The sequence below is a fragment of the Rhinatrema bivittatum genome, chromosome 2, assembly GCF_901001135.1.
Source record: "Rhinatrema bivittatum chromosome 2, aRhiBiv1.1, whole genome shotgun sequence".
Lineage (NCBI taxonomy): Eukaryota > Metazoa > Chordata > Amphibia > Gymnophiona > Rhinatrematidae > Rhinatrema > Rhinatrema bivittatum.
In genome coordinates, this window is record NC_042616.1 from 40,343,847 (window position 1) to 40,362,030 (window position 18,184).

The window sequence follows — 18,184 nt, forward strand, 5'->3', positions numbered from 1 at the left end:
ATAAACCAAAACAGCAGAGCTATTTACTGTCTTACACTATAAAGCCAATTTTTCCAAAAAATAATACAAAAATAAAGAATGCTTAGTTAAACCCATCCCTTTCCAGTGACATCTTTAATGTCCAAAATCCAATCTTTAAACACATTTTTTAAAAATGTTTAGTGAGGGCATCAAATGGAACTTTTAGTGGAAAAATCACAACGCAATGTCACCACACCTATCACATGCCCAAGGTTTTTTTTTTAATTTAAGACTATTTTGTTTCAAATTAATGACACTCCAATGAGTGAACCTGGATTTAGTGTAAATGCCCACAGTACACAACTCAACACTTTTATAAAAGATCAAAACGTATCATAGCTTTTCCATTGTCCCAGGTAAATCAACACTGCCTGGTCCCATCTTGATCAAGTTCATTTTATTGTAGCTGATCCACACTCTCCAGGCCCGACACCAGTGGTTCGCACACCAAAAAGGAAATGTCACCAGAAGTAATTAGGAACAAACAGAGCATTTATGGTAGGAACACACTGATCACGTGACGAATAAAAACCAGTCCGCTATGAATAACAAGAAAGCTGACCGTTCAGTTTCAGAATTTAATCCAAAAGGGTCAATAGATTGTCGTTTATAAATCCATCTCTGTTCAAGTTTAATAAAACATTGGTCAACATTACTCGCCCCAATTTAATGGTTGTATCACATCCATAATGGCCCAGTGTAAGTCAATTGAAGAATGCCCAGCAGATACAATGGGCTACTATGGGAGCTTCCATGCACTGGTGTTATTAATGCAAGTACGATGCGTGATCATTCGATAATGGAAAGATCTTTTGGACTTCCCGACATAAATAAGACCACAGGGGCAAACAATTAAGTAACCTACGAAAGAGGATTAACAGTGAACGGTGAAACGTAAAAAAATGGACACATTTGGTTTCACATTCAGTGTTGTGCCCAGTAGGCTGCATACGATTCTGGAATTGTTTGTAACTTTTTTGCAGTGATCACAAACATTTTGAACAGAAATTTAGACGGGATGAATAGGATTACTGTAGGGGGTAGTATTTATCCTTGGATGGAGGCTAAAACTGATATGCCACATTAAAAAAAAAACAACTTTACTTTTACCACTAGTTTGAATGAATCAGGCAGTGATGATAATTTGACACACAGTTCCTTTTTTTTTTTTTTTTTAGAGGCAATGGTTCAAACGGCATTGGAAGCATGCATGCACTGTGAATTCACCAGAGAGACAGATAACCAGACAATGGACCTCTCAAGAGTCATTCATGACTATCTCTAATTGTAGCTTGACGGCAGCTGAATATCAGGTTCTTGCTAAAGGCCTATCATTTGTGCCCACTAGCTGGACTGGGTTTTTTTTTTTGCTACTCAGATTGTGTTAACTGATTTTTTTTGGTTCTTTCCACCTCCTCTCATTACTCTCCAGTTCCAAATGCTTAAGTCCCTGGGGTCTAGTGACCCCCCCAAGTCCTCACCCCATAAAATAAAACTCTGGTGGTTTTGGGGGGTACCCCCACCCCTTACCAGAAGGCTCAGTGATGGCTAGTGGTGGCCTGTAGCACCCCTTTGAACTGTGCTCAGTTGACATTTTCAAAATGGCGTCGACCTGATCTTGCTGCTGTCACGTGTTGGCTGAGGTCCAGTCCCTGAACTTTGCCCCATCATTTTGGAAAACGGCGTCAACCAGGCCTGGAGCAAGGGGGGGTGGGGGGGGGGAGCTCCTGGCCCCCACTAGCCACCAGCAAGCCTTTATTAAGGTAGGGGGATGGGAGTGAGGTAGGGGGTGTTCCTCCAAGACCACCAGGGCTTTTTTTAATGGCTGGGAGTGGAGTAAGGGGCTTGGGAGGGGATCACTATCCCCCAGAGATTGTTGAGTATATGGAACTGGGGGAAAGGAGGAGGGAATGGGGGTATTTTTGGAAGGTGGGTCTTGAAGGCATTGGGGTGGTTTGTTTTTTTTTTGGTTATGGGGGGGTTAAGGAACAGGGTGGGCCATTGTCATGTGGTTTTAGAATGGCTATTTTTCCCTTTTGGGGGCACAGGAGCCGTCTCAGAAGGCAGCGGGTGTCTCCAGTGACCCCCCTGGGGGTATAATTTGAGAGGTTTGGGGTGGGGAATTTTTATGGCCTTGGGCCCTTTAACGCAATGGTGGCCCCAGCGGAAGTTGGCTGCCATCGCACGAACAGGCCCTGTTTCAGCCCGTGATATTTTTGTCATGCTTTTGTCCTTCAATAAAAAATATCATATGCCACAACCACCCTGATATTTTGTTGAGGGGGGGAAAATATTGCAAGCACTCTCCCCCCACCCCTGCGATATTTTGTGCCTTCCATGATAAAATATTGGGTTTTAGTAAATGTCCCTGTAAGTTTGAACAGCACTTAGTTACCAATTACCTTTAAAAAAAAAAAAAAAAAAAAAAATTATGGCATTGTTACATTGATCCAACAAAAAGGAGCATGTGATACACCCAAATCTGAACAAGGGGAAGTCAGGTAGGGTGTATGAAGAAACTGAGCAGTCCACTGTATAGAACACATGTATAACAGCTTTTTATTCAGGGGTTCCACTGAAGAGTTAAGTTGAGATACAACTGATTGATGATGATTGCCAATATTTAAAAACGGGACAAAGTCCCAACCCTGACACAAGCTGCGTTTCACTTCAGTTCTGTTTCAAGAGGGGCAGCCATCTATGGGCAAGAAAACAGATAAAGAATCATACAACTGCATTGTTTAAAAGTAAGGCATCAGGACTATAAAAATATATAGACAAGGTGGGAGGAAAGATGGCTGCTTGAGCAGACGGCCCTCACGCTGCTCCGCTTTTGTTACCTAAAATAAAAGCATAAAAGGAAGGGGAAAATCAGAATTTACCCGGCCGAATTCAGTGTTCCCTCGGAACAGCGACTGATGTCTGAGTTTGCCGCCTCTTTACCGGACTTTCGGGCTTCAAGGCCCGCTGGCGCGATAGGGAGAGGAGCTCCGTTGTCGCCTGGGGAAATCTCCTTGAGCCCATTGGATCCACGGCAACCTCTTTTGGCTTCTCCAGACACGGTTGACACTGCTAGGGTGCGGGATGATAACCTCACCAGGCAGCTTCAGTCGGCTGAGATTGCCGGCGTCTGCCTGGACAAGGAACTGGCTTCCCCGTGAGTCGTGTAGACAGAGACTCCCGAGGAGAGGGGGGCAGTCGGTGGAGTCTATCCTCCATTGGAATCGGAGGAGAGTGAATCGGTGCAGGACTTGGGAGAGTACAACATTCAGACCTCAGAGATAAGAAAATCTGAGGTTGTCACGTTGGAATCCCTATGGGATCTGATAGCAGGTATGTCCTCTACATTTAAGGAACAGTCTTGTCTGTTAGAGATTGTAGCTAAAAAAAACTGGACTCGGTAGCCAGTGAACCACCAACAGGTGCTTCAAGAGCACTCACAAGCTATTCAGTCTTTGAAAAAAGATGTTAAAAGCATTCAGGATACTTCTGCTATAACTACTCGGGATTGTTTGGTTTCTTCAAGAAGGCTGGAATCCATTGAAATTATTTGAGACATTTAAATTTGAGGCTGTTGAATTTCCCTAAAGTTTTGGGTGAATTACCTATAATAACCTTCAAAAGATACTTACAAGATGTCCTAAAGATTCCTCCTGAACAAGTTCCTGCTATAAAGAAGATCCTTTTTCTGCCTCAGAGACTGGGTCCTACACAGATTTCGGTAGTTAATAGGGCTGATATTTCAAATCTAACTGAATATCTTGAAAATGCAATGTAGAGATTACAGAGAGAGCTGTCCTGTTTGTATCCCTTTTTTCTGAGCATGACTTCAGCTTTGTGATGAGATGCTATTTTAAGAACTCAAATGCTTTGTATTTTGGAGATACTGTCCAGATTTATCCAGACTTGGCAAGACCTACCCAATTTGCGTTGCAAGGCCTTTTTATTAATGCGTCAGGAAGTAATAACCTTAGGAGCAAACTTTCGACTATGTTACCCTTGAAGATGTACAAGAAAACTCTCTGGTAATACCTATGGGTTTTTTTTTAACCCAGATCAACTAAGGGAATTCCTGAATAGTAGAGTACAAAATCCTGTAACCATCTAATAATGTGGATCATTATAATATATTATGGTGAAGTAAGCAAATTATTTCTTTTGTACTAGTTTGCACTATAGCTCCTCTGTTTTCTTTTAGTAAATTTTCCTCCCCTCAATGTTTCTTTCTTTGGAAATAAGAGTGATATTTTTTCTTTCTTTATTGCTAAATTTGATAGAGATTTCTTAAATAATGTCTCTTAAAGTTTCATTACAAAGTGTATCTTTGTTTAATATGTGTAAAAGTGATTAAAAAAAAAATAATATATATATATCTATATAATATATATAGACAAACAGGCAAGTAATACTCGATCAAGGAGTTGAAAAATCAAATCCATCATTGCATAAAGAGCGGTAAAGTAAAGGTACGTTACAAAGTAATATTGAATCGGTCAATCCATCTCATAAAGGCTTTCAAAGCAACAGAATAGGAAAAAAAACTGGTTATTTTAAGCACAGAAGAGCACCAAACAATCATATAATGCCAACCAATCAGAATGGGTAAGGGCAGAAGCCACTCAAACCAGACATAGGAACAAAATAAAGCAGTGCAGAACTATATGCAAGAGAGCCATTCAGCCTCAGAACTGAGACTAAAGGGATGGAGAGTATTCAAAGAAAAGATCCAACATTGTCACGACACACTTGATACTCTCCCTGACTTCTCGTTGTTACATTGATGATATTTTTTGCTATGGTTAGGGGATATCGCTAAACTAACTTCCTTTTGTCATTGGATTAACTCCTACGATGTTAATTTACAAATCTTGTGTACTTACGACTTGCATTCTATATCATTTTTGGACATGTTATTTACCATTGTTGAAGGTGGCTTTCATTTTTTAAAGTTTTCAAAAAGGCATAGATTATAATACACTTTTGCACTTCTTCAGTTGTAATCGCCATCGTCTCAAAATGAATCCTCCTGTGGGACAAGTTTTTAGATTAAGATTGTGTTCCACACTCTCTGATCGTGCTAGGGTGATGGATTGTTTTCTAGAGCATGGATATCTCTTGAATTGCATCAAACAGGCTGAAAAAGAGCTAAATACAGTACTTACCCCTTATTGTTAGCCCCTAGGAAAGGACTTCCCGAACTGGAAGTTGGAACCTCAAAAGGAGTCACAAAACATTCGACTGGGTCACAAGGACCTCAAATGGTGCCCTGCAGTGGGCCCTCCCCTGCATGAGTCTCTGTGGTAATAGGAAGTCCTGCGTGCATCGGTGCCACTACAGCCCACAGACCCCGTGCTGCCCCTCATCACCAAAGCCACTGCCGCTTGTAGATCACCATCACTTAGGGCCAGCCATGAGAAGAGGAAAAGGCCGAGGGTGCATGGGCCAGTGCAGATTGCCACTGCTCCTCTCTCCTCACCAGTCACTGAACATATCCAAGAGAAGCATGATGCCTTTGTCATCAGCCTGCTCTCTCTTCTCACCACTTTTCATCCACCTTTTGGATTGGGGCCTAGGGGGATGTTTACAGAAGGGAGGGATCAGCTGGAGGAAGGGTTTGAGGGTTGTATCAGCTGGAGAGGGAGATGAAAGAAGGTTGACTGGTAATGTAATAGAGGAGTTGGGGGTGGGGTTAGAGGGGATTAGGGGGATGTGAGAAGGGTTGCAGGGAAGAGGGGAGGCTAGGAGGTGAGAGAGAGAGAGGGGATAGAGGATGGGAGTGATGGAAATGACAGGATCAGGTTGGGGTTTATAAGGACATAGGTGTGAGGTTCCTCTGGGGATACAAAAAGGGTTGAAGGAGATGAGTGGGAGTGAGCTGGGGGATATAAAAGAGTATCAGTTGGAGGGGCAGAGGTTTGAAGGTGTATGCTGAAGGGGAGGATGGAGCTTGAGAGAGAGGATTGACTAGAGAGGGTAGAGGTTGAGAGAGGAAATCAGTGGGAGTGTGGTGAGAGTGAGAATAGAGTGATTATTGGCAGGAGTCCACAACCCTGCTAATTTGGTTGTTCTCTGGGGTCAAGTGAATTTTCAAATTCTGAAATGGGGTCGCATTGGCTGAAAGTTTAGGAAGCCCTGCCCTAGGACATCACCACTGCAAGAATCTAAACAAGGATGCATGCTACCTTTTTCCGCACAAGCTCACTTGAGTGTGTATTGGATCATTTTAGAGTGCTGACCAGTCATCAGTTCAGAAAGTTTTTGCTCAATCACTTCGCTTTGCTTTCAAGTGCACTTGCAATTTAAGGGACATGCTGGTGCACTCCTATTTATTTATTTTATTTATTTAGCATTTTTCTATACCGACTTTCCAATAACAAAATTATTGATCAATTCGGTTTACATTTTAAACAATAACAACAATGACAAGTAAATGTCTTACAATGAACAGGTCGAATTAACTTGGATTAAGATATATGGGGGTAATAACATAATTAACATGAGCGGTGCCTAATATAGGCTAGAGGCTGGGTTTTAATGATAGACTGCCAAAGATAATAGTCTGCCAAATGATAATAGACTGCCAAATGATTCTGATATGGATTCATCTGAGACTGCCAAGGGATTTGTGCCTTGTAATTCGTGCTTTGTATGTCCTGAAGCTCTTCTGTGCACCACATTGAATGTAAAACCACTAGTGTCAGATATTTTACAGTTCACTGTTTTTCCTCTCTTGTGGTTTGCATAATTGTTTGCCCCTGTGGTCTTATTTATGTTAGGAAGACTAAAAGATCTTTCCATATCAAATAATCGAGCATCATAGTTGCTCTATTTATTTATTTATTTATTTAGTTTCTTTTTTTATATCGAAGTATAGCAGAATGCCTTCACTCCGGTTTACAGTGAAAAACAACTTCATACATAAAACGTGTTCATAACGCACATAAATGTAGATAACAATTAACATTTCGGCAAAAGCAGAAGTTGAACAGATTTAAAAGAGAGAGACTTACAAATCGGTCTTGCTGAGATTTAACAAGTGATATTAGTTGATTAGGGAAATAATTTAAGAGTAACATTGTAGGGGTGTGTTAGAGAAAATTATTCAAAGGTGAGCTGGTTAGGTATAAAAAGGAAAGGAAAGGTTCAAGGGAAATAGAGGAGTAAAAAATAAATAATACAAGACAAAATTAGAAGAGAGATGGTGTAATAGGTAAGGACGGGGTGAGGAGGATTTAAAGAGCATGGTTGTTACAGGGAGTGAGTCTTAAGATAAGGGATTAGGTTATCGAATTCAGTCTGTGAATGTTTGTCTAAATAACCATGTTTTAAGTTCTTTTTTGAAAGATTTGGAGTCCCTGATTGAACTTAGGTAGATTGGTAGAGAGTTCCATTCTTTAGGTCCTGCAATGGAGAAGGCTCTATTCCTGGTGTTGGATAGTTTAGCAGAGGAAAGGAGGGGTATGATTAGTTGCAATTTGCGAGGGATTCTTGTAGTGCGTGGTGTTTTGTGCAGTTGAATCATGTGATCAAGGGAAGAGTTGTCAACTTTAAAGATTTCATTATGTAGAGTTGTTAATGTCTTGTACTTGATCCTTTGTATGATCGGTAGCCAATGGAGACTCATCAGAATTGGGGAGATGTGTTCATATTTCTTCTTGCCGGTAAGAACTCGTGCCGCGGCATTTTGCAGTAATTGTAAAGGTTTCGGTGTAGATTTGGGGAGGCCGATGAAAATCGCGTTGCAATAATCAAGACTTGAGAAGATGAGTGATTGTAGAACGGTTCTGAAATCATGCGGGTGTAATAGTGGTTTCAGATGTTTGAGTACATGAAGTTTGTGAAAACCTTCTCTTGTTTTTATTGCGATGCATTTTTTGAGGTTCAGTTCGCTGTCTAACCAGATACCGAGGTCTTTTACTGGGTTCTCCAGTTGGATATTAATGTTGTCGATTTGAATAGAAGGCATTTGGGAAGTATGCTCTGGGTTATTTCTTTTTATAAGGATGCATTCAGTTTTGTTCATATTGAGGCATAACTTTAGTTGGTTCAGGAATTTTCTGATCGAGTTGAGGTGGCTTACTGTGAGGCAGATAGCATTTTCGATGGTAGATGTTATTGGTATGAGTAATTGAATATCATCGGCATACAAAAAGAAAGTGAAGCCTAGATTAGAAATGAAATGACAGAGTGGGAGTAGGTATATATTGAAGAGGGTGGCCGAGAGGGCAGATCCTTGTGGTACTCCGGTTTCGAGGGGACAGGGATCAGATGAGATGTTATTAAAGGTGACTTTGAAGAACCTGTCTTTTAAGAATGAAGTGAACCAGTCTAGTGTTTTTACAGAAAGACCTATGTTGGCAAGACTTGAAATTAGTAATTAATAACCAGCACATGGAAGCTTCCATAGTAGAGCGAAAACAACAAAGAATCAAAGAGGAACCCAAATAAATGATCAAATTGTAGATAGAGGGAACCCAAAGTATGAATGTAGGTGTCGGTGGTCAGCAGATATACCTTATAAACCAAATTATGAGTGAAAGGTGTCAGCAAGCCTGATGGCGTGTCCTGCCAAAAAATGGCTTAGGGCCGCCCGGAGTGTTCAATCATCCACCTTAAGTTCAAGTGCTATTTTTTTAAAGAATTTTTCAAAAAGCATATAAAGTCAATTAGTCCCAACAGTCATAAGTGTAGGAAAAAAGCCCAACACAGCCAGTGTTTCGCTAACTAGAGCTTCTTTAGGGGTACAGAGTTACTTGTAATATAATAAAATTACTGTTAAAGACAATATATATTAAAGAAATAAGTAGTCATTATAAATGACAAATTAAATACAATAGAATAATACTTATCTGTAGAGATGTGAATCGGAACCAGAATCGGATCCGATTTCAGTTCCGATTCACATCTCTATAGATGTGAATCGGAACCAGAATCGGATCCGATTTCAGTTCCGATTCACATCTCTACTTATCTGCATGCCAGAAAAATATCATGCAAAGTGGGACGAAATCTACAAAGGTGTCTCATCGGACAAGCTCTAGCTTCCATTGTAGCCCATTGTGTATCTACTGGGCATTTTTCACTTGACTTACATTGGGCCATTACAGATGTGGTACAACCATCGATTTTGGGGGGATGATGTTGACCGATATCTTATTCAACTTGAATAGAGATGGATTTACAACCTACAATCTATTGTCCCTTTTGGATTCAATTTGGAAATTGAATGGTCAGCTTTTTTGTGATTCATTATGTATAACTGATTGGTTTTTGTTCATCACGTGGATCAATGTTCTTACCATAAATGCTGTTAGTTCCTAATCACTTCTGGTGAAGTAATTTCCTTTTTGATGCAGATCCTCTGAAGCAGCATTTTGTGTGACTCACCAGTGTTGGAACTATCAGCCTGGAAAGTGTGGATCAGCTACAAGAAAATGGACACATCAAGTTGGGACTAGGCAGTGTTGATTTGCCCGGAATGTTGGAAAAGCTACGTTACTTTTTGAATATCTTTTATAAAATTGTTGAGGTGTGTATTTGGGCGTTTACAGAAAGCCCAGGTTCACTCATTGGAGTGATGTCATAAGTTAAAAAAAAAAAATCTTAAATCAAAAAAACTTGGGCATGAGAATACAGGTGTGGGGCCATTGCATTGTGGTTTTGCCAGTAAAAGTCCCGTTTGATGCCCTCACTAAAATTTTTTAAAAATTTTGTTTAAAGATAAGACTTCAGACATTAAAGATGTCATTGGTTTTTGAATGTTGAAAAAAAGCCTTTTTTTTTTTTTTGGGATTGTGCTATAGTTGTAATGACCATAGGTTTGTGTGAGGAAAGAGACCTGTACACAGGTTAGTAGAAAAATTACTTTATAAAAACACTGCTAATATGATATAACACAAATAAGCATGTAAAACCAACAGAAGAATGCTGCAGCAATTACAGGCTTAGATACCAAGTAAAAAAAGATGAGAATATACAGTGTGTGTATATATATGTGTGTGTGTATGGAATAACAAGAGAAGGAAATAAGATAACACACTAAATTATAGGCTCACTTTCCATGTCTGGTCCTCTACAGGCAAGTGATGCAGCCTCAGTACTGTCCCCGCAAGGAGTTGGCGTAGAGTTTACGGAGATCTCCCCCCAGATGTGAAGATGAACTGTGCAGGGGTACAGATCTGCTTCTAGCTATCTTCCATCTGCTCCAGTGGTTGGGGCAGGGAACAGGGGCTTTTATACCATGAAGTAAGCAAAGGGTTATACTTGAAACTGCACATACACAGACATGTGCAGTTCTGGCTTTTTGTCTCTGACACCTTGCTCATTCCTTCTTGCAAAGCTGTCTTAAAGCCCAAGTTACACTTCCTGCTGACAGTGTTCCACTTTACAGGTGGGACTAGCCTGCCCCTGCACATACACCTAAATTCATCCGGTTCACTAACTCTCTTACCAATACAATTTGAAATTCTTCTTCCTTTTTCTTGATAAGTATTGAATTACCAAACTCATTAGAACATTCTTCTTGAGTAATACCTAATATTTACTTCTTTATGTAGAAAACGATGATGCCAGAAACAATAATATGAGGACACATTACTCGGAACTCAGTGAAAATTCAGACAGAAACAAGATACCAGGAAGAGGTGAAGTTGATACTGCTTCCCATTCTGATTGGGGAAAAAGTTGCAGGAATCAGTGTATCTCAGAAAGGAAGCAAAGAAATTCATCAGGAGACTCAGGTCTGTGTGAACAAAGTACTAGAAATATCACACATACAGGGGAAGAGCAGAAAAACTTGATAACAGAAAAAAGATGTTCATGTGATTTATGTGTGATATTCTTCAGAGATCCTGTAACTCTGAAGTCACAACAGAGATCTTTCAATGAAGAGGAACAATCTACATCTTCAGACTCTGAGAAAACCAGTCAGAAGAGAGAACAAGAACAAAAGAAAACATGCACAGAAGACACTCCTTTTACATTTTCTAAGTATGGGAAAAGCTTCAGTGGGAGAAGAACACCTGAAATGCAACACCTGAACTTCAACAAGGATGAAAGACTGTGTATAAGTTCAGTATATGGGAAAAGATTTCTTAATGAAGCAAAACTCGAAAATTATCAGAACAGCCACACTGATAAGACACCACTTTCATATACTGATTGTGATAAAATCTTCAATCAGAAAATGAAGATCACAGAAAACCAAAAATTTCAACCAAGTGAGAGACCAGTTTCAAATAATGAAATCTTCTGTGAAAAGAAAGTCTTCACAAAGCATAAAAAAACTCAAACTAGTGAGACGCTATTTTCTTGTACTAAAACTGAAAAACACTTCAATATGAAGGCAGACCTCTCACAACATGAAAAAACTCACAAAGGGGAGGGTCAATATATATGTACTGAGTGTGGTAAAGGATTCAGTCAGAACACATACCTCAAAATTCACCAGACAATGCACACAAGAGTGAAGCCATTTACATGTACTGAATGTGGTAAAGGTTTCAGTTGTAAATCTACCCTCTCAAGCCACCAGAGACTCCACACAGGAATGAAACCTTATGTTTGTACTGAGTGTGGTAAATATTTTAGTTGGAGGAATAACCTTACAAGCCACCAGAGAATCCACACAGGAGTAAAACCGTATGTTTGTACTGAGTGTGGAAAATGTTTTAGTTGGAGGACTACCCTCACAAGCCACCAGAGAATTCACACAGGAGTGAAACCATTTATGTGTTCAGAGTGTGGCAAAAACTTCAATCACAAAACTCATCTCAAGCATCATCAACTAGTCCATACAAAAGTGACACCATTTGCATGTAGTGAGTGTGGTAAAGGCTTCGGTCGGAAGACCACTCTCATACGTCACCAGAGAATCCACACAGGAGTGAAACCATTTATATGCATTGAGTGTGGTAAAGGTTTCAGTCACAAGCATACCCTCGTAGGCCATCAGAGAATCCACACAGAAGTGATGATAACTAAGTGATACCTACTAAGAAAGATATTAGCATTAAATTTTAGAGATTGAGATTATTCCCATTATACCCTGGATTACGAAATGGGTTCATTTCTTTTAAGGTATACACAAAACAAATCCATTTGGAGTGGAGGCACTGCCACTTCAGGTAGTGACCCTTTTGCATAATACCTAAGCTAAATCTTAGATGACTACTACTATTGAAGTATGATAAGAAGCAAAAATTAAAATTCATACTGGCCTCATATCGCTCAAGATAAAAAGGTGCCCACTATTAGTCTAAGCATTTTTGCTAATGATAGTGGTAGAGATAGAGCTGAATCTTCAGATAAAGTTAAAATCCCTGGTGAAACTATAGGCTATGGTGGACCCACTACAATAGTTGATAAACCACAGAAGCTATTGAAAAAGTAAGAGGGTTATCTATTACTAAATGGTCCCTTGAAGTCAGAAAGGAGATGATGTACTGCTATTTTCCTGCCAGAAACCCCATTTTGCATCTCTGGGGTACACAAAGAGAGCCTGCCAAAAAAATGGAAGAAAGAGCAATTATATAAAAAAAAAACAACTCACCCACACAATGCTGGAGGAGTTGGAAATGGAAGGAACTCGCATATATATGTGGTAGTCCTGCCCCAGGGTCCGCTTTTTCTGGGGAGAGGTTGACTAGGTTAAATTGTTATATAGTGGTGACTTATCTTTTACACCCACATTATGTTTTCTGGGCTTGTGGGCAGGGGATTGTTTGGATATTCCTATCAGGGATAAGCCTTTAATCAAACAGCTAGAGACACAGTTTTGGAAGCATACCCCACACCTCTTACAGTGTAAGAAGCAGCTGTTTGAAATTGCTTTGATTGAGAAAATCACATATCCCTTGAGGACTGATACCTATGATAAATTATGTGGTAAATATTTGAAATATGTGAATAATAGGGGTTAACCTGTAGCATTGATTGTCTGCGTTCTGTTTTGGCTGTTCTCTCAAGTACATTTCACAGCTGATTTATACTGTATGGGTATGAGGCTATATCTATGTACAATTTGCTTTGTTTTTTCAACTGAGGTGGTTGTTGACTTAAATAAAACGTTTTTAAAAAAGAGCAATTATATCAAAGGCAACGTTGCAAAAAGCAAAGAATAAAAATATTACAGCTTTATTTGGCCAGATCAGATTACAAAAATACTTGTGACAACATCTTAAAAGAATTAGAGGATGAAGCTGAAAGAGAGAGCAAAAAAAGAAGGAAATGTAGATAGAAACCCTAAGAGAGAAAAAAACCCAACAGTAAAGGTACCAAAGACCAATGCTAAACAGGACAGGAAGAAGAGGAAAAAGGAAAAACAATGAGGTAACCCAAACAAATTAAGACCATTACAGCAGGAATGCCCAAGCAGCTGGAGGGGGTGGGGAAGGCAACTGCTACGGTAGGGTGTCCTTGGGGTTAAGTTGTAAAGATGATTAAAGAATATCACATTAAAGATACCAAAAGACCAGTGCAAAACAAGCCATGAGGAGGAGGCACCCAAACAAATAAGGACTAAAGGGAGTAGGGGTACCTGAGAGGCCAGAAGAGGAAGGGGGAGACTACTGGAGGGGTGTCCCTGGGGGATGGGGTGGGACAGGCCAGGAGGCAGGGTGAAGAAAGGAAACAGGAGATTCAAGGATTGGCAGTTGAATGCCCGGTCTACATGGAGAGGGATAGGTGTGCTGGGGTTTTGGAGAGGGAAAGGCTACTGAAAGTAAATTTAACACCCAAAGTTAGAAGCATGATAAGTGTCATGAATAGGGCCATAATCTATGTTAAGGAGCCATCTACTGATATTACAGATATTGTGTAGCAAAAATTCTTACTGAGAGAATCTTGCCAATGAGGACTAAAGGCCAGAAGAACGGGAGAAAGATGACAACTGCCCCTTAGAGAAAACATATAGAGGAGAAAATTAAATCACTGCGTGCAAGTGTATCATTGGTAGACAAATACCTCAAAGTTCTGAGGATGATGAAAGTATTGAGGAAAATCCAAAATTTAAAGCTAAGATATACTGCATTAACAGAAGAGGATCTTAAATTCATATCATTTAATAATAAATTGAAAATAACACCGGAAGCACAGCAGCTGCAGATATAGGAAGAAAACAGAAAGGAGAAGCCGAAATAAAACATTTAAAGGGAATGGTGAATAAAACAAAAAATGTCATAATGCCTCTGTATCGCTCCATGGTGAGACCGCACCTTGAATACTGTGAACAATTCTGGTCGCCGCATCTCAAAAAAGATATAGTTGCGATGGAGAAGGTACAGAGCAGTGCAACCAAAATGATAAGGGGAATGGAACAGCTCCCCTATGAGGAAAGACTAAAGAGGTTAGGACTTTTCAGCTTGGAGAAGAGATGGCTGAGGGGGGGGGGATATGATAGAGGTCTTCAAAATTATGAGAGGTCTAGAATGGGTAAATACGAATCGGCTAGTTACTCTTTCAGATAATAGAAGGACTAGGGGACACTCTATGAACTTAGCATGTAGCACATTTAAAACTAATCGGAGAAAGTTCTTTTTCACTCTACGCACAATTAAACTCTGGAATTTGTTGCCAGAGGATATGATTAGTGCAGCTGTGTTTAAAAAAGGATTGGATAAGTTCTTGGAGAAGTCCATTACCTGCTATTAATTAAGTTGACTTAAGGAATAGCCACTGCTATTACTGGCATCAGTAGCATGGGATCTTCTTAGTGTTTGGGTACTTGCCAGGTTCTTATGGCCTGGATTGACCACTATTGGAAACAGAATGCTGGGCTTGATGGATCCTTGGTCTGACCCAATATGGCATTTTGTTATGTTCTTATGTTCTTACACGTCAATGACTTCCGCACAGTTCTCCAATCCATGATCTTCTCGAAAATTGACTACTGCAACGCCCTCCTTCTAGGCCTTCCCAAAAATGCCATCTCCCCTCTCCAAATGCTGCAAAATGTTTCCGCCCATATTCTCATTAACACTCGCAAAACTGAACATATCACCTCCATCCTCAAAGATGGCGCCCTATTGCATGTTCTTAAAGAGAACCCAAAGAAGTTCTCTAAGGAATTGGGGAAGAACATTAGTGCAGCTAAAATACCACCAACACTCAGCAGTGCATGGTTCGGAGAGAGGTATCTTCAAAGGATACTAATGATGCATTAGAATTAGGGCATCCCGACAGTGAGGTTCCAATATAATAAGAAAGTAGTCCAAGTGCCTGTAACTAAAAACTCACCTGAGCTAAAAAATTCTAACTTATCCCTATCAATTAAAAAGTAGAATGAAAATACAAACAAAAAACAAACTTTGAAATGTTTGTATGCTAATGCCAGAAGTCTAAGAAGTAAGATGGGGAGAATTAGAGTGTATAGCAGTGAATGATGACATAGATTTAATTGGCATCTCAGAGACATGGTGGAAGGAGGACAACCAATGGGACAGTGCTATACCGGGGTACAAATTATATCGCAATGACAAAGAGGAGCACTCAGGAGGCGGTGTGGTGCTTTATGTCCGGGATGGCATAGAGTCCAACAGGATAAACATCCTGCACGAGACTAAATGCACAATTGAATCTTTATGGGTAGAAATCCCTTGTGTGTCGGGGAAGACTATAGTGATAGGAGTATACTACCGTCCACCTGGTCAAGATGGTGAGACTGACAGTGAAATGCTAAGAGAAATTAGGGAAGCTAACCAAATTGGTAGTGCGGTAAAAACGGGAGACTTCAATTACCCCAATATTGACTGGGTAAATGTATCATCGGGACACGCTAGAGAGATAAAGTTCCTGGATGGAATAAATGATAGCTTTATGGAGCAATTGGTTCAGGAACCGATGAGAGAGGGAGCAATTTTAGATCTAATTCTCAGTGGAGAACAGGATTTGGTGAGAGAGGTAACGGTGATGGGGCCGCTTGGCAATAGTGATCATAATATGATCAAATTTGAATTAATGACTGGAAGGGGGACAGTAAGCAAATCCACGGCTCTCATGCTAAACTTTCGAAAGGGAAACTTTGATAAAATGAGAAAAATAGAAAAAAACTGAAAGGAGCAGCTACAAAAGTAAAAAGTGTGCAAGAGGCGTGGTCATTGTTAAAAAATACCATCCTAGAAGCACAATCCAGATGTATTCCACACATTAAGAAAGGTGGAAAGAAGGCAAAACGATTACCGGCATGGTCAAAAGGGGAAGTGAAAGAAGCTATTTTAGCCAAAAGATCTTCATTCAAAAATTGGAAGAAGGCTCCAACAGAAGAAAATAGGATAATGCATAAACGTTGGCAAGTTAAATGTAAGACATTGATAAGACAGGCTAAGAGAGAATTTGAAAGAAGTTGGCTGTAGAGGCAAAAACTCACAGTAAAAACCTTTTTAAATATATCTGAAGGAGAAAGCCTGTGAGGGAGTCAGTTGGACCGTTAGATGATCGAGGGGTTAAAGGGGCACTTAGAGCGGATAAGGCCATCGCGGAAAGATTAAATGATTTCTTTTCTTCGGTATTTACTGAAGAGGATGTTGGGGAGGTACCTGTACTGGAGAAGGTTTTCATGGGTAATGATTCACATGGACTGAACCAAATCGCGGTGAACCTAGAAGATGTGGTAGACCTGATTGACAAATTTAAGAGTAGTAAATCACCTGGACCAGATGGTATACACCCCAGAGTTCTGAAGGAACTAAAAAAATGAAATTTCAAACCTATTAGTAAAAATTTGTAACCTGTCATTAAAATCATCCATTGTACCTGAAGACTGGAGGATAGCTAATGTAACCCCCATATTTAAAAAGGACTCCAGGGGCGATCCGGGAAACTACAGACCGGTTAGCCTGACTTCAGTGCCAGGAAAAATAGTGGAAAGTATTCTAAACATCAAAATCACAGAACATATAGTAAGACATGGTTTAATGGAACAAAGTCAGCATGGCTTTACCCAAGGCAAGTCTTGCCTCACAAATCTACTTCACTTTTTTGAAGGAGTTAATAAACATGTGGATAAAGGTGAACCTGTAGATGTAGAGTACTTGGATTTTCAGAAGGCATTTGACAAAGTTCCTCATGAGAGGCTTCTAGGAAAAATAAAAAGTCATGGGATAGGTGGCGATGTCCTTTCGTGGATTACAAACTGGCTAAAAGACAGGAAACAGAGAGTAGGTTTAAATGGACAAATTTCTCAGTGGAAGGGTGTGGGCAGTGGAGTGCCTCAGGGATCTGTATTGGGACCCTTACTTTTCAATATATTTATAAATGATCTGGAAAGAAATATGAAAAGTGAGATAATTAAATTTGCAGATGATACAAAATTGTTCAGAGTAGTTAAATCACAAGCAGATTGTGATAAATTGCAGGAAGACCTTGTGAGGCTGGAAAATTGGACATCAAAATGGCAGATGAAATTTAATGTGGACAAGTGCAAGGTGATGCTTATAGGGAAAAATAACCCATGCTATAGTTACACAGTGTTAGGTTCCATATTAGGTGCTACTACCCAAGAAAGAGATCTAGGCATCACAGTGGATAACACATTGAAATCGTCGGTTCAGTGTGCTGCGGCAGTCAAAAAAGCAAACAGAATGTTGGGAATTATTAGAAAGGGAATGGTGAATAAAACGGAAAATGTCATAATGCCTCTGTATCGCTCCATGGTGAGACCGCACCTTGAATTCTGGTACAATTCTGGTCGCCGCATCTCAAAAAAGATATAATTGCAATGGAGAATGTACAGATAAGAGCGACCAAAATGATAAAGGGAATGGAACAGCTCCCCTATGAAGAAAGACTAAAGAGGTTAGGACTTTTCAGCTTGGAGAAGAGACGGCTGAGGGGGGATATGATAGAGGCGTTTAAAATCATGAGAGGTCTAGAACGGGTAGATGTGAATCGGTTTTTTACTCTCAGATAATAGAAAGACTAGGGGGCACTCCATGGCACATTTAAAACTAATCGGAGAAAGTTCTTTTTTACTCAACGCACAATTAAACTCTGGAATTTGTTGCCAGAAGATGTGGTTAGTGCAGTTAGTATAGCTGTGTTTAAAAAAGGATTGGATAAGTTCTTGGAGGAGAAGTCCATTACCTGCTATTAAGTTGACTTAGATAATAACCACCGCTATTACTAGCAACGGTAACATGGAATAGACTTAGTTTTTGGGTACTTGCCA

The 18,184-nt window shown here is 40.0% G+C and overlaps 1 protein-coding gene across 4 annotated transcripts in view; it reads left to right on the forward strand.

The window, feature by feature from the left end:
• LOC115085925 (zinc finger protein OZF-like) overlaps positions 1-13,570 on the forward strand; it is a 43,612-nt gene extending 30,042 nt beyond the window's left edge. The window contains exons 2-4 of one of the 4 annotated variants that reach the window (XM_029592467.1): positions 1,200-1,334; positions 9,378-10,266; positions 10,578-13,570. In XM_029592467.1, coding sequence (XP_029448327.1) covers positions 10,604-12,007 — 1,404 coding nt within the window. In that variant the 5' untranslated portion in view covers positions 1,200-1,334; positions 9,378-10,266; positions 10,578-10,603 and the 3' untranslated portion in view covers positions 12,008-13,570. The remainder of the gene's footprint in view (positions 1-1,199; positions 1,335-9,377; positions 10,267-10,577) is intronic. The other 3 variants (XM_029592468.1, XM_029592469.1, XM_029592466.1) reach the window with 3 other exon arrangements.
• The last annotated feature ends 4,614 nt before the right edge of the window (positions 13,571-18,184 follow it).